This window comes from Peromyscus leucopus, chromosome 5, assembly GCF_004664715.2.
Source record: "Peromyscus leucopus breed LL Stock chromosome 5, UCI_PerLeu_2.1, whole genome shotgun sequence".
NCBI lineage: Eukaryota > Metazoa > Chordata > Mammalia > Rodentia > Cricetidae > Peromyscus > Peromyscus leucopus.
The window spans coordinates 67,012,641-67,036,737 of record NC_051067.1 but is presented as its reverse complement, the minus strand read 5'-3'; the positions used below and the strand labels follow the sequence as shown (position 1 = coordinate 67,036,737).

The following is a 24,097-nucleotide window of genomic DNA, read 5'->3' as shown; positions in this document are numbered from 1 at the left end:
ATTAAAAGCACCACCTTGCCAATCAAAATGTAAGTGAAAATCCAGGAGGGATCAAACAACCTTTTGCCAAATCATGCCAAGCCTTTTCAAAAAATAAAGAGTCAAAGGCCATAACCTCTGCCCTTGTCTGATTTAATCGGAAATTTTCATGTGTTATCTGTGATAAATAATATAAAATCTTAGCTGACCATGGGCCCTTAATATATTTAGCTAGCTCCTGGCCTGCTAAATTAACATTCCTCATCTGAAAAGGTGTCATACAAAATGAGGAAAAGCAAGTGCTGTGGGATGTTCTGTATGTCAAATTGCTCTGATTTTTCAATAAATAAAACACTGATTGGCCAGTGGCTAGGCAGGAAGTATAGGCGGGACTAACAGAGAGGAGAAAAAGAAAGAACAGGAAGGCAGAAGGAGTCACTGCCAGCCTCCGCCAGGACAAGCAGCGTGTGAAGATGCCAGTAAGCCACGAGCCACGTGGCAAGTTATAGATTTATGGAAATGGGTTAATTTAAGCTTTAAGAACAGTTAGCGTGAATGAATAGAACAAAATAAATTGCCTGTGATGGAAAAAAAATAAAATAAAATAAAAAAAGAAAAAAAAAAAAGAACAGTTAGCAAGAAGCCTGCAACGGCCATACAGTTTGTATGCAATATAAGTCTCTGTGTTTACTTGGTTGGGTCTGAGCGGCTGTGGGACTGGTGGGTGACAGAGATTTGTCCTGACTGTGGGCAAGGCAGGAAAGCTCTAGCTACAAGCAAGAGTCCACAAGTCTTCAGCCTTTACAGGGGCAGTGAGAGCAAGAAAGGGGAGTATACACATTACCCATCCTGAGTTATTTCCTCCTTGATGGAAGCAGGCTGATCTATGGCCAGGTGCGCATCTCTTGCTGGAACCCATACTGGCATTGTGGCACTCTGAGGGAAAACACAAACATACCCTCTCCCATGGGTTAGCAGAGGGGCTGGTGACTGCCATTGGAAGGAGATAGGATCTCTCCATCTCACCAGGGGCAGGGATGTGTTCCTTGGCAGAGATGCCAAGAGCTGGTAGGCTGGGATGAGCCCCTTGTCATCAAAACTGAGAAAGTTCTTATGGAAAATGGCCTCTGTTAAGGCCAGATGAGGATCTCCCCTAGCCTCTGGCAAGACAGTCCTTGTCAACAGCTCTGTTGGTCCTCTCCACAACGACTTGTCTCTGTGGGCTGTAGGGGATACCTGTGGTGTGAGAAATCTTCCAGGACTCCAGAAAGTCATTGAATTGTTGAGAGGCATAGGTGATAAGCACTGGGAAGTATGGAAAAATGAGCATTGTCTAATAGATTTTTGGATTACCAGAACCTCCTCTTACTGGAGACCCTGAGAGAGTGATTCATGACCCTCCCAGGGTGGAGCCTAAGCCTCAGTGAAGACCTCAGGATGGCAGAATTCCAGCAACATAGAACATCTCCTAAGGAAAGCTGCAGGGAATGAGTGGGGACTGCTTAAGATAGAGACCATGTAGGCTACAAATACTATAGCTGTAAGAGTGATGCTACTCAAGCCCCTCCTAGACCACATCACAATACCATATACCCTGATGCTGCCCCTGGAACTCCAGCATTTATTATTCTTGCCCTGCTGAGTTTGGATCTTGCTATGAACTTATCCCTTTCTATGTTCCTACTCTCCCCTCCTTTTTTTGGAATGAGACTACTTACTGTATATTGGAAGTATGTAACTTTTTCATTTCACAGTCTCAGAGATAAGAGTTTGCCTTCGGTTTCAGATGATCTTTAAACTTTGGACTTTCCAGCAATGCTGGAAATCATAGTGCTGTAGAGACTATGCTTGTTAGTTTGTCAACTTGAACCAAACCTATCCTCTGGAAAGAAAGAGCCTCAATTGAGAAAATGTCTCCATCAGATTGCTGGTAGGCAAGTCTGTAGAACGTTAACTTTATTACTTGGTTTATGAGGGCTCAACTCACTAAGGATGGCATAACCCCTGGGCAGATTGTCCTGGGCTGTATAAGAAATCAGGCGGAGCAAGCCATGAGGAACAACCCAATAAGCCACAATCCTCCATGGTCTCTGCTTCAGCTCTTGCCTCTGGCTTCCTACCTTGAATTCCTGCTCTCAATTCCCCCAGTGATGAAGTGTGACCTGGAAGTATAAGATGAACATTTTCTTTCCCTAAGTTGCTTTTAGTTATGGTGTTTATCGTAGTGGTAGCAAGCAAAGTAAGATAGAGACTCTTGAATTAAAGGCATTTACCTTATGAGGTGGCCTTGAATATTTGGATGACAGTGTTAGACTCTCATGGTTTGAATATGTAATATTCCTCAGAGCTGTTGTTCTCAACCTTCCTAATGCTGCAACCTTGTAATACACTTCCTCATGTTGTGGTGACCCACAGCCATAAAATTATCTCATTGCTACTTCATAACTATAATTTTGATACTGTTATGAATCATAATGTAAAAATCTAATATGCAAGACATATATGTGACTCCAGAGGGGTTGCAACCCACACACTGAGAACCACTGATTTAAAGGATTTTGATTTGATTGCTTGGTCCAAGATGGTGGTGATATTTTTGGGAATGTGAAACTTTCCAAGATGTGGCTTTGCTGGAGAAAGTAACTGGCAACTGCTCTTGGAACCTTTCTGATCACTTCCTGTGCCTCTGACTCCTGGGCCACTGTGATATAAACTGAACTGCTCTAGCATGCTGTTGTGATCATCACTATCAGCTGCTATGATACATTGAAATCTCTTAATGTACGAATAAAGTAAGTCTTTCCCCCTTAACTTGTCTGGTGCCGGGTAATTTGGTCACAGTGATGGAAAATAAACTAAAACAGCTTATATTTTCTTTGAAGAGTTTCAGCTAAGCCTTTACATTTGATCCCATGATCCATTTTGAATTAATATTGTGGCATAAGATAGGTCTCCAAGTTCATATCCATTAACCTGAGTACCATTTATTGATAAAACTATTTTCACTGCATTGTTCTGAAAGCCTTATGAAAAAAAAAATCACATTCTGGGCTAGGGAGATGGCTCAGTGTATGTATAACCACTTGTTATACAGGCTTTGAACTTGTTCCCCAAACCCCTGTTTTTCTTTTCCTTTTTGAGACAATCTTGCCATATAGCCCTGGCTGGCATAGAATTTTCTATGTAGACTAACTTCTATGTCCATCTCCCACTGGACTATCACAAAGGCACATTTTGCATTTGGCCATTGACTGTTCATGACATCATCATTATTATAAGCTAGTATACTTCCCATCTCCAGTCTCCTTGTTTTGTAAAATGGAGATGATACTTACCTTTATTTAAAGAAGTACTCACTATAGTAAAATACTCAGTGGAAGCCCGTTATCTCTTAGCCTCTCACTACATGACGCTGTTGTTATTTCCAGTTTGAAATAATTTGTTAGCTTACTATTAACATTTCACTAAGAATATTTAACACTCATGGTATTGATAACAGATATGGCATGTCTGTGGGGTAGCAAAAGGGCAATGACTGACTGACTAACTAACTAACTAACTAACTTCAGATCCACTCCTCTGCATAAGGAGAAGTATGAACACCCCCCCCCAGTTTTTCTTCTGTGATCATTTCATATAGATTTTTTTTAACCATATCTGCCATGAGGAACAAAACTTTCTATTCAGTTTGTTCCATTACAACATCCTTTGATCCTTTCAGGATGGAAAAATAGGTCACTTGAACATCAAGTATAAAGCCTCAGCTCTCTAAGTTACAATTATCTTGAGCATTATTTTCTACTTACCACTGTAGGAGCCATTGGCTGTCTGACCCTCCTCTTCAATATGGAAGATCAGATCCCTTGTTCTAATGTCTAAACAGAAGTGACTGTGAAATGCCTGAACATTAATCAGCATAATTATAGAAAGATCCTAGAGTTCTGTGTGCCCGAATTATTTAGCTCACAATTGGGAATAAAAGGGAGATGGAAAGCACAAGGTGGGGATTGCTCATTTATATTTGAAATGCTGTTGGGCAAAGCCCGAGGGCAGATGTGCAAAGTAAGGATCTATATAGGAACCAGAGACCCAAAGGGGGAATATGTGTCTAGTTCCCAGAGGCTAGGCAGTAACAGAAGCTGAGTTTGGGACTAAATCCAAAGAGCAGATGATAAATTTTACAGGGAATCCTGATATTTGTTTTGGAAGAATGCCGGAGATGAGTACTGGCTGTCTAAGCAGTGAGAGGACATCTGTGAATTCGAGCCAGCTGCCATAAAGGACCATGGGAATGACCTACCTACCTCATCCTCCACCTGTGCAAGATGTGGACTTCCATCCAGAGAGCAATACAAAGCCTCTTGAGGCAGGCATGGATTACTTTTGACAGGTGCATTCAATTCAGACTTAATCTAGTAGGTGGAAGTTCATAAAATGATGAAAGCTTTTGGAAAAGGAAATAGCATCAATATAAAATAAACCAAACTATTTCTCTTTAAAAAAAATGTTTCACAGGGCCAGGGAATTGGCTCAGTGGGCAAAACGTACTTGCTGAACAAGCTAAGCCATCTTAGTTCAAATCCCCAGAAGCCATGTAAGACAACTGGATCCATTAGCATGTTTATATGATCCCAGTACTCCCGTGGTGAGATGGGAAGAGGAGACAAGAAAATCTCCCTGGAAGCTTGAGGTACATCTACTCTAGAATGTGCAGCACAGGGGAAATGAGAGAACCCGCGTCAAAAGCAAGCGGAAGGTAACGACCAACAGTTGAGGTCATCCCCGGGCTTCTCTCTACATACGCGCTGTGGATTGTGTGTGTTCTCACATGCAAACACACACACACACACACACAGAGAGAGAGAGAGAGAGAGAGAGAGAGAGAGAGAGAGAGAGAGAGAGAGAGAGAGAGAGAGAGAGGAGAGAATAGTTTTAAAAGAATACTTTGCAGAATAGCACATTGGTGTCAATTCACTCAGCATTAAAATAATTGAATTCTTCACAGAACAGGACTTCATTCAGGATGGCACATGGTGCCGGGTCCAGGACAGCAAAACAGCAATAGCAACAGAACATTTCTTAGTCCCCCTTTTCTTTCCCTAAAAAAACTCCTTAAGTAAAACTGTGAACTCTGTCAACAAAAGTCCAGCACACACAGCTTCTTCTTTTTTTCTTTCATTGAAAATAGATTTTTTTTTTCATACAAGATAGTCTGATCACAGTTTCCACAGTTTCCTCTCTATCTACTCGTCCCTGTTCCTCCTCCCATTTGTATCCACAGGCATCTATGGAATAATAATAAAATAAAATAAGATAAAATAAAACCGAACAAATCACAATAGGCAAAACAACACAAACAGAAGGAAAAGATCCCAAGAAAAGGCACAAGAAACAGAGACCCATTTGTTCACACATTCAGGAATTCACAACCAGAAGCCATAATCTACCTACCTACCTACCTACCTCTCTCTCTCTCTCTCTCTCTCTATATATATATATATATATATATATATATATATATATATATATATATATATAATCTATCTATCCATTCACACACAAAAACCGTAGAGTTAAAAAAATAGATAAATAAAATATAAGTAAAAGTTAAATTAAAACAAACAAAAAGTGCTGGGGTAAAATTCTGAGACAAGGAACCTCCAAAGATACCCTTGAGTTTGTTTTCTGTTGGCCGTCTACTGCTAGGCATGTGATCTACCCTTAAGAGTAGTTTGTGCCCCAGTGAGACTCCCTTGGCAAAACGAATTCTTATTTTGGAATAATTTTAGAGAGTCATTAAAGTGGATCCCAGGGCTTTTATAACAATTGTACCCAAAGGTGAATTTTTGGGATTCAGTTACCTGACTTTTTTTCATGGTGTCACCTAGATAGCTTTTTTCTTTTCAACTTTCTCTTTATTTATTCTTTGTGTCTTTCACATCATGCATCTTAATCCCATTCATTTCCCTGTCCCTTTGTATCTGTCCTCTGCTCTTGCAACCTCCCCCACAAAATAAAATAAAATTTAAGAGAAAAAATAAGAAAAGAAAAAAGGAAAAATCTCATCATGGAAGCTATAGTGTAACACAGTAAGTCACTCAGTAAACCCTTTTGTCCATGTATCTTTACTTGCAAGTGTTTATTACAAAGAGGCATTGATCTGCTTTGAGGCCTCGGGTTTCACTTGTAATGGATTACTATTTGGAGATAGCTCCTTGGTTAGGCTTCCAGACAAGGGTCCACTTCTTTCAGTTCTAGCACCTTATCTGAGACCCTATGCATTCCTCAGTCCCGAGAGTTCATATGTGTGTTGGGCCTGCTGTGCTTCTATGTAGGCACCTAGTGCTAAGAACTTGCCTCTAAGAGCTGCCTTCCTTGTGTCCCATGTCTGTATATATGTTGTATATCTATTTTCATTGTGTTCCATGTTTTTATATATGTTGTATTTCTATTTTCATTGTGTCCCATGTCTGTATATATGTGTATTTCTATTTTCATTGTGTCCCATGTCTGTATATATGTTGTATTTCTATTTTCATTGTGTCCCATGTTTGTATATATGTTGTATATCTATTTTCATTGTGTCCCATGTCTGTATATATGTTGTATATCTATTTTCATTGTGTCCCATGTTTGTATATATGTTATGTATTTTTTTGTTCAATTCTAGAAAGTATTTCATTTTCTTCATTTCTGTCTTAACCTAGTTTTTGTTGAGTAGAGAGTTGTTCAGTTTCCGTGAGTTTGTAGGCTTTCTGTTGTTTCTCTTGTTGTTGATATCCAGCTTTAGTTCATGGTGCTCAGATAGGATACAAGGTGTTATTTCAATTTTCTTGTATCTGATGAGACTTGCTTTAGGTCCAAATATGTGGTCAATTTTGGAGAAAGTTCCATGAGGTGCTGAGAAGAAGGTATATTCTTTTGTGTTTGGGTGAAATGTTCTGTAAACATGTTATTTCCATTTGGTTTATAATGTTAGTTAGATCCAGCATTTCTCTGTTGAGTTTTTTTCTGGATGACTTTATCTATTGGCTATTGGTGAGACTAGGATATTGAAGTCTCCCACTATCAGTCTGAGAGTCAATATGTGATTTAAACTGTAGTAGTGTTTCTTTTATAAACTTAGGTGCCCTTGTGTTTGGAGAAAGATGTTAAGAATTAAAATGTCCTCTTGGTGATTTTTTTCCTTTGATGAGTACATAGTGTCCTTGCTATTTCTCTGATTAGTTTTGGTTTGAAGTCTATTTTGCCAGATACTAAAAAGGCTATAACAGCTTTCTTCTTAGGTCCATTTTCTTGGAATATCTTTTTCCATCTTCTTACCCTATAGTGATGTCTAATGTTTCTTGGATACAGCAGAAGAATGGATCCTGCTTTCACATCAATTCTGATAGTCTGTGTCTTTTTATTGAGGCCATTGATATTGGGAGATAACAGTGACCAATGATTGTTGATTCTTATTATTTTGTTGGTGGTGGTGGTGGTAGTAAGTTGTGTGTGTGTGTGTGTGTGTGTGTGTGTGTGTGTGTGTGTCTATGTCTATTTCCCTTCTTTTGACTTTGCTGGTCTGGTGTTATTTATTCCCTCTGTTTTCTTGGATGTAGCTAATCTCTTTTCATTGGAGTTTCCCTTCGATCACCTTCTGTAGACATGGATTTGTAGATAGATGCTGATTAAATTTGGTTTTATCTTGGAATGCCTTTCTTTCTCCATGTCCATGACTGAACATTTTCCTGGGTGTAGCATACTGGATTGGCACCTGTGATCTCTTTTAATCTGCTGATAATTTGTCTAGGCCTGTGGTAATTTGAATGTAATTGGCCCCCATAAGATCATAGGGAGTGGCACTGTTAGGAGGTGTGACTTTATTGGAGTAGGTATGGCCTCACTGGGGGCAGGCCTTGAGGTCTCCTATATTCAAGTTATGCCCAGTTTTGACCACTTCCTGTTGCCTGCAGGTCAAGATATAGAACTCTTGGCTCCTTTTCCAGCACCATGTCTGCCTGCACACCACCGTATCACACCATGATGATAATGGACTAAGCCTCTGAAAGTGTATGCCACCCCAATGAAATGTTTTTCTTTTATAAGAGTTTGGAGGCTGTGTGTTGCCTAGTAGGGAATGTTTCAGAGATCCTGCTTAGTATGGCTACTGGGGGCTCTGGGTACAATGTGTCTCTAGGTATTAGGAGATGATGCTTAGCAATGAGGATAGGTTGAGGGTGTTGGAAGGGTCCACAGGAGGGAGGAAAGCAGGGTGTTTCCCCCCAGGATGTACTTACTCCCTTGGGAACGGGGCAGAGAGTGAAGAGAGGCCACAGCAGGTAGTCTCCTATTGAACTGGGGATGAAACTGGGGGGTTGAATTTCCAGGGAAGGAAGGAGAGTGAAGAGATGAAGCTAGCCTACATCACTGCCCTATCTGCTTTGCTGGCCTGTGTGTCTGGTGGATTCCCAGGAAAGGCCTGCTGGATGGGGAGCTGGAATAAGAGGATGAATGTGAGAGGGGAGGTTAGAAGAGACCTATGTGGTCTTCTGTGGATGGGGTGGGGCAGGAAGAGAGCAGAGGGTGCAGTAGTGGTCTGCAGCAGAGCTAGAGTGAGCCTGGGAGATTGGATTTGGAGGAGAGGTGAAGATCTGCAGTCACAAATGACTTCTTTACATCCACTTCACACCCCAGCCGCGGTAACGACCTGGATTTGTTTGGTCTGGAGATTGAAGTACACCTCAAGACTCATCTTGGTTGGTTTTGTATTTTTAGGCTTGCTTTTCCTCACTTACGTAATTCACAGTTGACTTTAACAGTTTGTCAATAGCAGGGGACAAACAAGCAATGGCAACACTGGGGATGTTCTAGAGAGTTCCATTCAGCATCAGCACCGGCTCTGAGCCCTTTCCAAAAGGTATCTGAAGCCAGCCAGGCTGCTGAATCTCTTTCCTGTTTTCAATGACATTACAGCTCTGCTCCTCCTTTCTGCTTGTGCTGGGTGCCCTGTTTAATGCAGTATGAATTAAAGCTGTAGTAAGTCACCAGCTTTGTTGTGGGCTGAAGACTACTCTGCTCTATCATGTCTGCATCTTCCATGGAGGCCATGGGGATGTCAGCTGGAAGCTCAGGCTTGGTCCTGGCTGTCATTGCCAGTTTCTATGCAATCACCAAATGTTACCCGTTTCTTACTCTTAATATGTTTCAAATCCGTACAACCCCCCCTGTTCTTGTCTTCTTCAACATAAAATTTTAATTCACCATATTGTTCTGGTTCTGATTCATTCAACCTCCAGCCATTTGCTTAAATATTAAATCTGATAAAAATTTAAAAAATATTTCATCACAGTTTCCAAAATCTCTCAAGATGTATTTTCCCCATGAAATCAAAGTCAGTCCATGTCTTACGGCAGTGGCCAGGTGGGCCGTCTGTGACTTTTCTCTCTGTGTGTTTGTTTCTGCTGTGGTTTTATCTGTACACCTGTGAGACAGCATTGAGAAGGAGGGAAGGATGTAATGACATCGGCTTGGCCACCTGGGTTCAAATCCTAGTCAGGTTAGCCGTGTGAACTCAGACTGGCCACTCCACCTCCAACTCGGCTTCTGCATCTGAAACTGGGGCGAAGAAGGTGATTACAAGTTTTTCCCTTCCGCAGCTGTTTTGAGGATTAAATAAGTTAATATCATAAAAGCTTAGAGGAATTCTGTTTGTATTTGCTATTATCATCTGTTTACATAGAGGAGCCTCGGGCTCGTATTCCTTCTCTTCCTGTTCTTGCCTGGGTGTCTGTGGTGTCTCCTCCTGCTCTTCTGTGTTTGGTTCTGCCTGTGTAGAACTGTGGTTCTAAACGTGTTTCTGTCTCTCTGTTTCATGTGTGGCATGTCTCTCTTGTCTCTGTGGTTCTAAACGTGTTTCTGTCTCTCTGTTTCATGTGTGGCATGTCTCTCTTGTCTCTGTGTGCTGCCTTTGATCCTCCGCTGCTTTTCTTGGTACTTTCTTTCTCTAACTCTTCCCGTGTCTCTCTGTTTTCCTTCTTTGTCTTGTGCTGCGCCCATCCGTATCTTTTCCATCTTGAGTCCGCTACAGTTTTGGTTTGCTCTACCCATCTTCTGCCCTTAACAGAGCAGAATATTTAACAGCCCAAATAAAAAACCTCCTGCATTCATTAAAGTGTTTTTCTATTACCTTTTCAAAAATTTATTAAGTTTATGAATACAGTACTCTCTATGACTCTCTGGGGAGGAGAATCAAATTGTTCTTTGCTTACACAAGCGTCTATTGATTTTCTTCCCTGTGGTTCTTGACCCTTTGGAGGAAAAGGAGATTGCTCATTTGGCTGACCTTTCCTGCTAACCATAGTTAACAAACCATTCATCACTTCACTTGCTCTGCTCTGGCTGGGGCGTCTTCTGTTTTTCTTTTCATCCAAATTGTTCTGTGACAGGTGCAAGATGGAGACAGAGATGGGCTTGACAGGTTCCCTGTCCCAGAGCAGCCCAGGAATGGGAGGTACTCTTGAAGAGTATTTGTGAAATGAACGGATTCCACCTGTCTTTGGAGAGAGCCTAGAACAATGGTTCTCAACCTGTGGGTCATGACCCCTTTCAGGGTTGCATATCAGATATCCTTAATATCAGATATTTACATCACGATTCATAACCATAGCAAAAGCAGTTATGAAGTAGCAGAGAACATGATTTTATGGTTGGGGATCACCACAACCTGAGGAACCATATTAAAGGGTCACAGCCTCAGGAAGGTTGAGAACCACTGTGCTCAAACTCTTGTCACTCAGCAGTTTCCTTGTCCCCTAGCATCCTTTATCCTCTGTCTTTGTTTTCTGAACTCAATAAGTGTTCCTCAGACCTGTGTCTTCTCCCCTTTGTACCCTAAACCACTTACTTGGTGTCAGCTAAGGCTTGGAAAACTTTTTTAAAAATTTATGTGTAGAAGTGCTTTGCTCACATGGGTGTCGCTGTATCACGTGTGTGTAGTTCCCACAGACAGACCTGTGAGCAAATTCATGATGCCCACAGAGGTCAGAAAGAGTGTCAGATCCAATGGAACTGGAATTATGGATGGTTGCAAGTAACCACATGGGTGCTGGTTCTCTGGAAGAGCACTCAGTGCTCTTGACTGCTAAGCCATCTCTCCATCCCCACCCAGGGAAAAAATTTTATTAGTGTGTGTCATTGTGCAAAGTGATGGGCTTCATAAGGATACTTTTGTTCAAGTCTATCATGTTCTCTGTTTTCAGTCCCCTTTAATTTTTCCTGCTAATCTTCTTTCTCTTCCACCCCTGTCTATTTCCATGGTGTATGTATGGATGTGTATCTGTGCATATAAATATCATTCACATACAGTGCAGGTTCCACGTATAAAAGAAAAACATGATTTGTTTTTTCTGGGTCTGGCTTATCTTGCTTACGACAACAACATACAGTGTTATCCATGTCCTGCACATGGTACAATTTCTTTCTTCTTTTTGAATAAAACCCCACTGTGTTTGTATGCCACATTTTCTGTATCCATTTACCGGTTGATGGACACCTAGGTCGGTTCCAACTTGGCTATTGTTAGTGGTGATGCAATAAACACAGATGAGCTATTATCTCTGTCGCATGCTGACTTAGACTCCTTTGGATGTATTTCCAGGAGCCGCTTAGCTTGATTACTTCCCTGCTGGTGGGAATGCAAACTTGTCCAGGTTATGGAAATCAGTATGGAGGTTCCTAAAAAGAAAAAAGGAAAAAGAAAACTGAAAATGCAATCCTGTAAATGTTTGATTGGAAGGTTTTCTTGCATCAGCCTGACGGTCACTTCCTTTCTCTGGTCTCTTGTTGCTTTCCATCCTCTGACAACATACAGTATTGTCCCGAGCCCAGGCCGTTAGTTCAACAAATGTATACTGAGGCTCTGATCTGCCGGATGGTGTCTGTGCCTTTATAAGGTCTTTCCCTGAGCCCCAGTTTAGTGGTGGGGCTTTAACCAGGTAGCATCAGGCCTTCTCACCTCAATCTCTATTATGTCAAATGACACCAACATGCTAATTACAGCCCCCTTATGTAAGCAAGCGCCCAGAAGGCAGGTCATGTTTTATCCATGTCCGCATTTAATAATTTGCAAGTTCTAATTCCCATGGCCTCGGGCTCTGGAGATTACCTGCTGGCTGCCCAGTAAGATGTGTGCTGGATCGCTGCCATGCACTGACCCTTGTTCTCGTCAGCTCCAGCAGCTGTAACAAAATACCACAAACTGAGGAGTTTAAGCAGCACTTATCCCTCACAGTTCCAGAAGCTGCTAGTCCAAAATCAGAGTGCCAGCATCGCTCTGTTAAGGTCTAATTAGGTCCCTTCTCTGGGTAGCACAGAGAACCAACTTCATATTCTTACAGCTCCATCTTCAGAACCTCATCTATCCATAGTCAACTTCCAAAGACTCTTTCTCCTAATACCAAAAGGCTATAGTTTCCATATTCACATTTTGGGGGGATTCATGCATTCAGATCCCACCCTCTTCATTCTGTACCTTGAGGCTTTGTGGGTTCATGTATTCTTCTTTTATATTACAATCTTTCAAATATTCAAAGATAGCTATTGTGGCTCCAGTGTAGATGTGGGGAATTCACTTGCCTTGGATTTCAGCCTGCTCTCTCCAGACAGGCCTTGGCTAATGTGCCTTCCAAAGAAAAGCTTCCCAACAGACCCTACACAGCAACCGAGGTTCATCATTGTAGAAGGTCTCATTCCCTATCCTCCTAGCTGATGTTCCTTTAATAATGCAGTTTCAGACCACATTCAAGTTTAATAATGACCTACAACGCTGATTTACAGAAAGACAGCTAAAAAACCTGCCTGTCTTCTGCATTCCCAAACTGACCTCAGAGATCACTTAGTGTCAGCATCCAGGGCTAAGTTCTTCCTTTGTCCTACCTTCCCTGCATCTCATCCCACCCCACTACACACACAAACACACATACAGACACATAGTCCCCTCAGTCCTGAGCCATGAGGCCTGTGTGTAGAGGCCAGGCAGGAGTTCCTTGCATAATTTATGTGGCTTGAATTGAAGTAAGAAAGCCCTTTGAGTTCATGTGGATCTCTTTACTTTTAGGAGGTTCTTCCAAACATGAACTTGAAGATTCTAGAACAATCTATTGAGACACAGAAGTTTAGACCAGAGAAGAAGTGTATGCATGTAAATTTTCTCTAGTTTCTTTGCAGGGCACATTGCACACCGTGGTTTTAGGTAGGCAGTGGGTTGTAGAATATAGGCTTGAGTTTGGGGTTTTAATCTCAGCTTTGTCATTTACTTCCTTGTAATAAACTCATCCTTGTAATTCTCCTTAATAGCCTCTGAACACTGTAAAGACAGAGACAGTGATGTTTTATTTACCAATGTACAGACAGCCTCTTACAATACTAAAGATTTAATAGGTGCTAAATACATCTAGGAATGAATGAAAAGAATGATTGCTCAATGTGCAAGACCAAATGAATGTAATTTGTGATTTCCTTAACCTTGGGAGCTTTTAATTGTCCTCCTCTGTAAAAACAATATTAACTGTATACAGTTTGTAGGGTCTCTGTTGGACTTAAATGTGGCACAAAACTGGCACAGGGTGAGACCTCACTGAACGTTTGCTATGATACTGGTGGGTTATTATTGGTCAGTCAATGAACTGTAGGTAGTCTTTGGTGAGGTGGGGGCAGGCAACAAGAAAGGGGCATCAGTACATTTCTGCTCATTATAAATTGAAAGAAATGGAAAGATGGGCTGGACAGACTGCTCAGCGGTTGAGAGGTCTTGCTGCTCTTGCAGAGAACCCAAATGTGGCTCCCAGTTTCCACATGGCAGCTCACAACCTTCTGTAACTCCAGATCAACGCTCTCTTCTAGTCTTTGCTTGCACAAATAGCAGGCACACAGACATCCATAGATTAAAAAAAAAATTTTAATCTTTTTTTTAGTAAGAAAAGTAGAGAAAATAAACAGAAGAGAGGCAGACGGAGGATTGCTTGCCCTAGGTGAGGGCAAAATGAAATTGGATTATTAGTTATCAGTGGTTAGAGTGGTAAATAATAAATCTTCTGCCTTTGTTTGGATTGTTATATTTTACCCCCCCCCCCTTTAAGACTCTCATTAGAATTATAGAGAAGGAGTGAATCCTGGGAATGTAGCTTTTTTTAAGACCTAGAAGGAGCCCGCAGCCTTTTTCTCACCCTAAGTGGCCCGCATCTCATTAGGGAATCTCACAGAGCAGCAAGCAGAAGGGAAGCGGGGAGCCCTGGGCCCAGGCTGGAAGGTCATTAGTATGCAGACTGTCCTGCCCACTGTCAGCCCTAAGGAGTGATGGTGAAGGTTTTTCACAGGAACTCAAGCAGTATTCCTCTTAGAACTAAAGGAGAATTTTGTTTGAGATTCCATACAACTGATACAATGAAATAAAGAAAAAAAAAACCCAATAAAATAAAATAGAAGGAAGCAGCACCTCTGATGGAGAGGAAAAGGCATCTCATCTCAACCATCTTGAAGACATACATTCTTTTCTCAAAAGTATATATGAGGCCGTCTGAGAAGCAAAGATAAGTTTTTACATTTTCAGAGCTCATCTTTAGAGAGCAAGGCTATACATGTTTGGCTGGGTTTTCCAGGGCAAAATTCTGCTGAGGAACTCATGATTGACCTTTCCTGACTCCTGGAAACTCACATGCTCCAGGTGGGGAGGGCAGCATGCTCTCTTTTCTTTAAATTTTGTATGGAGGAAGTGGCCCCCAGCAAGAGTGTAGGGCACAGTGACAGGGTCACCTGACAGTTTTATACGGGCCTCTGTACCTTCTCCATGGGAAACCAGAACTCAAGTGTTGCAGTTATATACAGAGAGTTTGGGGGTGTTTAACATGTTGAAGCTGTACAGCGGCCTATAAGGCATGCCTGGATAGCTTGCAGCAAGGTGAATTGCTGCCAGCATGAGTTTGTGAGTACCTGTTCCCTCATGGTAATGCTTTGAAATGTGTCCCCCAAAGAAGATGCTCAATCCAGGAAGCATAAGAAGCACCAGCATTTCTCCCTAATTTTTATATGTTCTGCTACACTGGAGAGAATATCATCAGATAGTTTTAGTTGCTCACAATCTACATTTCTTGGTTTTCCCTTCTTCTCCCTCTCTTCTTCCCTTTTCCTCACCAAGATTTTACTGTGTAGCCCATGCTGGCCTCAAACCTACCACATAGCCAGGCTTGGACTGCCTAATCTGCCATAGCCTCCTGGGTGCTGGCATTGCAGGGCTAAGCCAGAGTGCTTGGCTCACTTCTCTATCAACGGCAGCATGCTTTCTTGTTGGACTGTCTTTGGCTTGCCAGCCCCCAAATAAAGACATGGAGACTTGTTATTAATTATGAAAGCTTGGCCTTAGCTTAGGCTTTTTCTCAGCTAGCTCTTATAACTCAAATTAATCTGCTTCTATTAATCTACATTCTGCCACATTGCTCAGTTACCTCTCCTCTGTACTGTACGTCTGACTCGTTTGGAGTCTCGCTGGTGTCTCCACCTTTCTTCTTCCCAGAGTTCTCTCTCTCCTCTGAAGTACTCCTATCCTGTTCCTGCCTAGCTATTGGCTATTCAGCTCTTTATTAAATCAATCAGAAGGTGCCTTGGCAAAGACACATCATCACCCTGTACACAAATATTCTGCAACAATCAACTGTATATACTAATGTATATATATATATATATTATTGTCTCTCTCTCTATAATATATATGTATATAATAATATTGTCTAGCACCCTTTCAGCTGTGGGACCTGAGTGGGATAGCATGTGTCTGCAAATGCTCAGGAAAGTACACAGGGCTTACAGGTGTGGGGCTCTTGACGTTTACTGTAGAAGGCTGTGAAATCTCTCATGGCAGATGGTAAGTAGCCCAGAAGTGATGTTAAGTAGACATCAGCAATAGTCTCCATTTCCACTTTTCACAAGAAAGGAAAAATCAGCAAACCTATCTTGACACATGGTTGACTTCAAATCACCCCTGATCAGGACTGACTTTTTTTTTTTTTTTAGGTAGATGGGAATGGAATAACAGTTTCTTTGTTGTTGTTTTGTTTGCCTTCTGGCTCCCTTCATGATTACAAGCAGCTTAGTTTAGTGCTACCTCTGGATGCTTCTCTGCTGCATAGACAAGCTGGGGTCAAACAAAGGATGCTTGGTTATCACTCTCTTATAGACCATGAGGGGTTTGTTAAGTCCTATAAGCCTAAAGGGAGGCATGGAAATGTTATTCTGTTATGTTGATATTTTCTAGGAGAGCATTTTTCATCATTAGATGTTTATACTGGGCTTTTTCTTTGTTTTGTTTTTGTTTTGAAACAAGGCTTCACTATGCAACTCAGGCTGGCTTTGAACTCTCCATTCTCCTGATTGCTTGGCTTGGAGGAATGCACCACTAAATTACCATGCACCATGCATCTAATGATGATCATTTTTATTGTGATTTCCTAAAGAATGTAAGATCAATGGCTAAACAAATTTAGTACACACATGAAACAGAATACCAACCACTGCAGAAAGGAGAAGAAAAACACACATTGCTGAGTGGGAAGAAATCTTACACAAGAGCATATATAGCGTTTGGTATTCTCTAATAGTAGAACCAGTAGAAAGTGAAAAATTACCACAGAAGTGGTTGTCACTTGTCTTAGAGTTTTATTACTGTGAAAAGACACAATTACCACAGCAAATCTTATAAAGGAAAACATTTAATTGAGGCTGGCTTACAGGTTCAGAGGTTTAGTCCATTATCATCATGGTGGGAAGCATGGTGACATGCAGGCAGACATGGTACTGGAGAAGGAGCTGAGAGGTCTACATCTTGATCCACAGGCAACAGGAGGTTTTTGTGTGCTATAGTGGGTGTAGTTTGAGCATAGGAGATCTCAAAGCCTACCTGCACAGTGACACACTTCCTTTAACAAGGCCGTACCTCCTAACAGTCGCACCCCTTATGGGCCAAACATTCAGCAGGAGTCTGTGTACCATACTGGGCATAGTTTGAGAATAGGAGACCTCAAACCCTGCCTCCACAGTGACACACTTCCTCAAACAAGACCATAGCTACTCCAACAAGACCACACTTCCTAATAGTGCCACTCTCTATGGGTCAAGCATTCAAACACGTGAGTCTGTGGTGGCCATTCGTATTCAAACCACCGCACCGCTGGGGTTGGAAGGTGTTGAAAGTTGAATCATAATAAGACCTGCAGTTTAGATTGATGGAAACATCTACAACAGTCAAAATGGACAGACAGAGATACAGTAGTGTATGTTTAGTAAAGAGTTAATTGTAGACTCTAGCTGGTGGGTACTCATTTTTCAACTTCCAACCTTCCTATAAGTTTAAAAATGTTATTATAATACACTTAAATAGTATAATCCCAGAAATACCTACTAATATAAAAAAATCACTAATGGGGAACTCTGACTAATGTTTGTGGTTTTGTAGTATTCTTGTAAGCACTGAATTCTTTAATAAATTACTTATCAAAAGTAAATGAGAATTTATTATATTGCCCTTTCTTAGGATACTGGATTAAGGAGACATTTAAAGTGATAAGTACATATGAAGTTTTGAGTTTGCAGAGTGACAAAGGAATAAAAAACTACTTAGTATTTTTATTTCCCTTGCTTTCATTGTCTTATTTGGTTTGGTTATCTCGGTGAACTATCTTCTAGAAATGTTAGATCCTAAGGGACAGAAAGTAATAAGCAGCTAACAGAAATCAACTAAGAAGTGTATAGCATTTTTATGAAGCAGGTTACCAGATGAGTGTTGTAGAAAAGCCTTGACCACCGGGCGGTGGTGGTGCCCGCCTTTAATCCTAGCACTCGGGAGACAAAGGTAGATGGATCTCTGTGAGTTCGAGGCCAGCCTGGCCTACAAAGTAAGTCCCAGGACAGGCGCAAAGCTACACAGAGAAACCCTGTCTCAAAAAACCAAAAGAAAGAAAAAAAAAAGGAAGAAAAGCCTTGACCATGGGTACAAAAAACACTTTCCATACTCAGAGAATTGGTGGAATTCAGAAGGAGGTAATTTTTAAATGAGCACAGCATATTAGAGCATTGTGTTACTTCAAAAGCACAAAATTCAGTAGGAATGTGTCTAAAAGTGTGCGATTTAGAATCGACCCAACAATAAAAATGTAGGACTGGAAGAGACCAGTTATAACGACTCTCACCACAGCCAGGTCCCACTGCAGAGACATGCCTTTTCTGCAGTATGTGGTTGCGACTGCATACATAGTTCATAAGTAATATGGAAAAAGGACAAGTTTCAATAGTGATGAGATGACGAAAGTAATGAAAAATGGGTACTATCCGGGAAATACAAAAGGAAGAGGAAATCCTGCAGACGCTCACAAGGTTGAAAGGTTAATCAGTTTGCTTGGTCAGTTACTTTAAGAGTTCCTAAGAAGAGAGGGCTGCGAAGGGGGAGGAGCAAGCCGGAGGCGGATGGCGGCTCTTCATCATGGGCTGCACAGCCACTGAAGCTGGTACACGGGTACGGCGCGTCCCTCCAGACGGCGCGTCCGTCCAGTGGAAGGAGGAGAGCGGTGGCTGCTCCCAACATGCACAGCCTGGCGATGGCAGGGCCTGTGCCTACTGCACTGGCCCAAGTGGACAGAGAGAAGATCTATCAGTGGATCAATGAACTGTCCAGTCCTGAGACGAGGGAAAATGCTTTGCTAGAGCTAAGCCAGAAGCGAGAGTCTGTCCCTGACCTGGCACCCATGCTGAGGCATTCATGTGGTACTATTGCAGCACTTTTACAGGAAATTGTAAATATTTATCCATCTATCAACCCTCCAACTTCGACAGCACGCCAGTCTAACAGAGTTTGCAATGCTTTAGCGTTGCTGCAGTGTGTGGTCTCACACCCGGAGACCAGGTCAGCTCTTCTTGCAGCACACATCCCACTTTTTTGTACCCCTTTTTGCACACAGTCAGCAAAACTCGTCCCTTTGAATATCTTCGGCTCACCAGCCTCAGAGTTATTGGGGCCTTGGTTAAAACAGACGAACAAGAAGTAATCAACTTTTTATTGACAACAGAAACCATCCCTTTGTGTTTGCGCATTATGGAATCTGGACGTGAACTTTCTAAAACGGTTGCCACATTTATCCTCCAGAAGATCCTCTTGGATGACACTGGTTTGGCCTATATTTGTCAGACAGATGAGTGTTTTTCCCATGTTGCCATGATCTTGGGTAAAATGGTCCTGCAGCTATCCAAAGAACCGTCTGCCCGTCTACTGAAGCATGTAGTAAGATGCTACCTTCGACTCTCAGATAATCCCAGGGCACGTGAAGCACTCAGACAATGCCTCCCTGACCAGCTGAAGGACACAACCTTTGCCCAGGTGCTAAAAGATGACACCACCAAGAAACGCTGGCTTGCACAGCTGGTGAAGAACCTGCAAGAGAGCCAGGTCACTGATCCCTGGGGAATCCCCCTGCCTCCTCAATGATCCCCTAAGTTGGGGAGCAGGGGTGGAACCTGTGAGGAAAACAGCTCAGGTTTTATTGCCGACTGGGAATAGACAACCTCAATGCTGAAAGCTGAAGGCACTGGAGAAAAGGGGCAAGGTACCCCGCTGAGGTGTGTGGGCTGACTGGAGGTCAGCAGAGGACCCCCCTGCTGCTCCCAGGAATTGGGCTGACACAGCTGTCTGCCGCCACAGCCCCAGGAGGGTGTCAACACCAGCAAATGCTGTATTTGCAGCATGCCTAAGATGACCCTGCTCCTGAGCCTCTACCTAGTCACTGGTGGAGGAGACAGGGTCATAGGAGTAACGCTCTAGCTCTAGGCATGGTGAGCGCCTGGGACCAAGCCTTGTGGCTTTTTTTTTACTTTGCCTTCCTAGAAGACTCAAGATGTGTCTCTTAATTCTCTCTCTCAGTATTTGTTTACTTTGGGTTTTTGTTTTTAATCTCAAGAGAGAAGTGTGTTTAATGGACACAAGCGGTAGTTTTCAGCATAACTTTGTCAATTGGCACTGTTTACAAGTCTGTTAGTTGCATAAGTTCAATAAAAAGTTGGTCTGGGAAGAAAAAAGAAAAGAGTTCCTAAGAAAATGAACAGAGAAAACAGACTTCAGCAAAAAGATAGCTTAGTTGTGTAAATAGAAGTGTCCCCCAACTTTAAGGTTGATTAATCCTGGAATAATTATTAAGAAATGCTTTGACATCTACATCCCTGAAGAATTGCATAAATAACATATAAGACATGAAATTTTGACACTGGGCTGTGCTATAATAACCAGGACTTCTACATTGGATAGCAATTGACATCTTTCTGGGATTTCTACTAGCAATGGCCACCTTGAAATTGTTCCACTCAAAAATCACTGTACCTCTCGATTGTTCTCAAATAAATGGCGATACATTATTGCTTAGGTGACTGTAATGCTACTTAGCTTAGTTTTCATAATCTCATAATTATTACAAAACAGTTGTTAAGTTCTACTTTCATTTCTTGTACTGTTTTCATTATCTCCCCCAACTGTGTTTTCTTGATCTTCATTAAGGCCTTTATACATATCCACTCTAAAGTCCTTGAACATACTCATAATTCTCTTTTGAAGTACTTACCTTATGTCTCAGCTCAGGGCCTATTACAATAGGCCTCATGGTCCCCTAGATCCTCCCTGCAGCCCCTGTCAGCCATTCTTCCTAGCCCACCATCACCCCTTTGTGACTGACCCCCTGCCACCGTGCAGGGCTGCGCTCCACCCTCAGCCGCTAGTGTGTTTCTGGGGGCGGCATGTTGTCTTGGGTGTTCACCTTTGTGTTTCTGTCCTGGGGTCTAGGCATCTGGAGTTGTAGTGATTGCGGTATATATCTTGATGTAGATCTCTGGTTTCATCTCGATGGGTGGGTATTCTGCTCTCAGTCCCAGCCACGGGTGGCTGCTGTGGAACCTTGTTAGAGAGTGATTCTGCGGGTTGGTGGGGAAGTCGCAGAGGAATGGAGATGGGCTAGAAGAAAGGGCTGAAAGGGTCTGTGGGAAAGAACTAGGAGGGCCCTGAGTCCTCACCACAAGGCCAAGTCCCGAGGGACAGAGGTGGGTTGGGAGGAGCTCAGGCAGGCCTATTGTAAAACAATGGTATAATATTTTCCACTGTTGTCCTTGAGAGACCCATTTCAGATCCCACCCAACCTGTGCCTGTCTGAAACCCCAGATAGTGCTGGGCCTCAACTATATCATCGTATATGTATGTGAATAATATATATGTATGTTATGTGTGTGTATATATAGTATATTTATAGTAGATATGTATATATGGAATATATAGTATAGTATTGTATGTTATATATATCATATGTGTACAAATACTTGGAATATATGGTATATACATAGTACTTATTGAATATACATAGTATATATGTATGTATAGACACATTGTTTATATATATATATTACATATGAACAGTATTGTACACATATATGTTTAGTTTATAAGTTAGACACAGTAAGAGATTAACAATAGTAACTCATGATAAAATACAGTTAAGAATGAGACTAGACAATTGTTGTCATAAGGGCGTCATTCAGCAACCGCAGAGAGCCGATGCAGAGACCCACAGCCTAACACTAGGTGGAGTCAGGAGAACCCGGAAAAGAGGGGGAGGAAGGACTGTAGGGGCCAGAGGGGTTGAGGACACCATGAGAACACAACCCACAGAATCACCTAAGCCGGATTCTTAGGGGCTCACAGAGACCGAAGTGACAATCACGGACCCTGTCTGGGTCTGAGCTAGGTCCTCTGCATATACCTTATGGTTGTATAACCTGGGGCTCCCAACAATGGGAATGGGGGTGTCTCTGACTCTTTTGCCTGTGCTTGGGACTCTTACTGGCTTGCCACAGCCAGCTGTGATATGAGGGTTTGTACCTGGTCTTATTGTATCTTATTAGGCCATGTTCAGTTGGTATCCCTGCAAGGCCTGCTCTTTTTTTTTTTAAGGGAAACAGAGGAGGAGTTGATCTGGGAGAGAGAACGAGGGGGGAGGGTCTGGGAGGAGTAGAGGGAGAGAAAACCATGGTAGGGATGTAAAGTATGAGAGAAGAGTAAAAGTTAAAAAACGAACAAAAAACAAAAATCTGGGCCTGGAGAGCTGGCCCAGTGCTCAAGAGCGCTGGCTGCTCTTCCAGAGGACCCAGGTTTGATTCTCAGCACCCACATGGCAGCTCACAGCCATCTGCAACTTCAGTTCCAGGGGACCTGATGCCCCCTCCTGGCCTCTGCAAGTACTGTATGCAGATGGTGCCCAAACACACATGCTAATAAAACACCCGTGCATATACAAATAAAATGTAAAAAATAAAAAATAAAAATGCAGTCATAGCAATGTTTTGTACTAAAGTCGAATGAAATGGGTTTGCCCTCTTGAAATTGTCTTGGAGCAGAGTTTCTGTTGGACAGTTGAAACCTCCCAAAGCCTGACAGTGGTTAAGGGGACTGCTGGGATGGGTTCTCTCCTTTCTCTGCTTCTCTCGGCAATCTCATTGCAAGAAGTTTTTCATCTCTGCAACTGTTGTGTTCAGAGCTGTTACCTCTGTGGAGTGGGCTTCTCCCTGAGGGTGTGCACCCCACCCGTCACCATGCCCCCACCCAGGGCTGCAGAGGAGTGATGTCACGTCGGGGCCCGGCTTGTCTTCCTTTTGAACGCAGCAGCCCGATTCCGCGTTAGCTGCATCCACTGTCACGGCCATGTTTGGGGTCCTCGTCGGATTCCTCACCTTCCTTCCCTTCTCATCCCTTGTAGAGCAAAGCTGGCTTCCTGTTGTGACGCGGTTCAGAGCTTCGTGGTTTCCCAGAACAACACTCCACTGGGGACGAACATCAGCTATGAGGTGGAAAACAAGAGGCAAATCCCCATTCGAGAGAACCTTTTCCACATGTTCCCAGTGGTGAGTAAGGATGGCTTGAGGTTGTAACCTGGAGGAGGGAATGAGTAAGTTTAAAGCTACCGTATTATGTTATGGCATATAGATCATGTAGAGTGGTGGGCCTGTCGCAGAATTCAGTTCTTTTATTTTTATCTATCTATCTCTATCTATCTATTTATCTATCTATTTATTTATTTATTTTGGTTTTTCGAGATAGGGTTTCTCTGTGTAGTTTTGGTGCCTGTCCTGGAGCTTGTTCTGTAGGCCAGGCTGGCCTTGAACTCACAGAGATCCACCTGGCTTTGCCTCCCGAGTGCTGGGATTAAAAGCATGTGCCACTGCCTCCTGGACAGTTCTTTTAAATTTATATTATATCTCCTTGAGACTGAACCCAGGACTTGCCCATGCTTGGCAAGGACTCCACCACTGAGCTACACCCCGAGTCCCTATGGAAGCAATTCTGAATGCAGGGTGGCTCCCTAAGAAGAGTGTTTATGTCATGAATGACAAGTTCTTTCAGCCCTCCCCACTACCCCTGACTCTTCAGTGAATGAGCTGAGACATGGTGTTTCAGAGCTATATTGACTGGGGCTGGGGAGGTGACTACCACATTTCCCCGGGGATCAGATTCTTTGGGTTGTCACTTTGGATGGCTAAGGCCATCCTTGTACAAAAGGCTTAAGTGATTTACCTTTGTGACGTGACAACATAGAAATTCATGGTCAGTTCATGTGATATCCGCCAAGACAAAGTTCATTGTCTACTGTGGTCACTGCTGTATTCCAAGCTCCTGGAACATTTCCCAGTGCATATATACACTCACTACATGTCTGTAAATAAACATGAGTAAGTGACACGTACTCCGCTGCTCGGCACAGTGGGAAAATGTAATTTTCATGTAATACAAGTACAGAATTGAGGGAGTTTTTGTCATGAGAATCATTTCATACCTTATGATCATAAATTCACAGGTGTCTTTTTTTGATGATATTTAAAATCAATCAGGCCAAATTGATATGATCAGATGGGATCACTGTATCATCTATGCAGCTTGCTATCTGTAGACAGGTTTCATAATTAATTCCTTCTTTGTTAGATGTTTGACTTCTCAAAACTAGTTTATTGTGGCTCATGTAAGTTATTTCAATAGTTTTGTGTCACAATTCAGAGAAAGAACAATTTGTTG

At 42.3% G+C, this 24,097-nt stretch overlaps 2 protein-coding genes across 2 annotated transcripts in view; both read left to right on the top strand.

The window, feature by feature from the left end:
- St8sia6 (ST8 alpha-N-acetyl-neuraminide alpha-2,8-sialyltransferase 6) overlaps positions 1–24,097 on the top strand; it is a 140,829-nt gene that overhangs the window by 102,330 nt on the left and 14,402 nt on the right. Inside the window, exon 5 of the mRNA XM_028870513.2 lies at positions 22,788–22,932. Within this exon, the coding sequence (XP_028726346.1) occupies positions 22,788–22,932 (145 nt within the window). The remainder of the gene's footprint in view (positions 1–22,787; positions 22,933–24,097) is intronic.
- Positions 18,588–19,520, top strand: LOC114693938 (CCR4-NOT transcription complex subunit 9-like). Its single transcript, XM_028870514.2, is given in 2 exon segments — positions 18,588–18,933; positions 18,936–19,520. Coding segments are annotated over 2 exon segments (897 nt in total). The 3' UTR covers positions 19,487–19,520.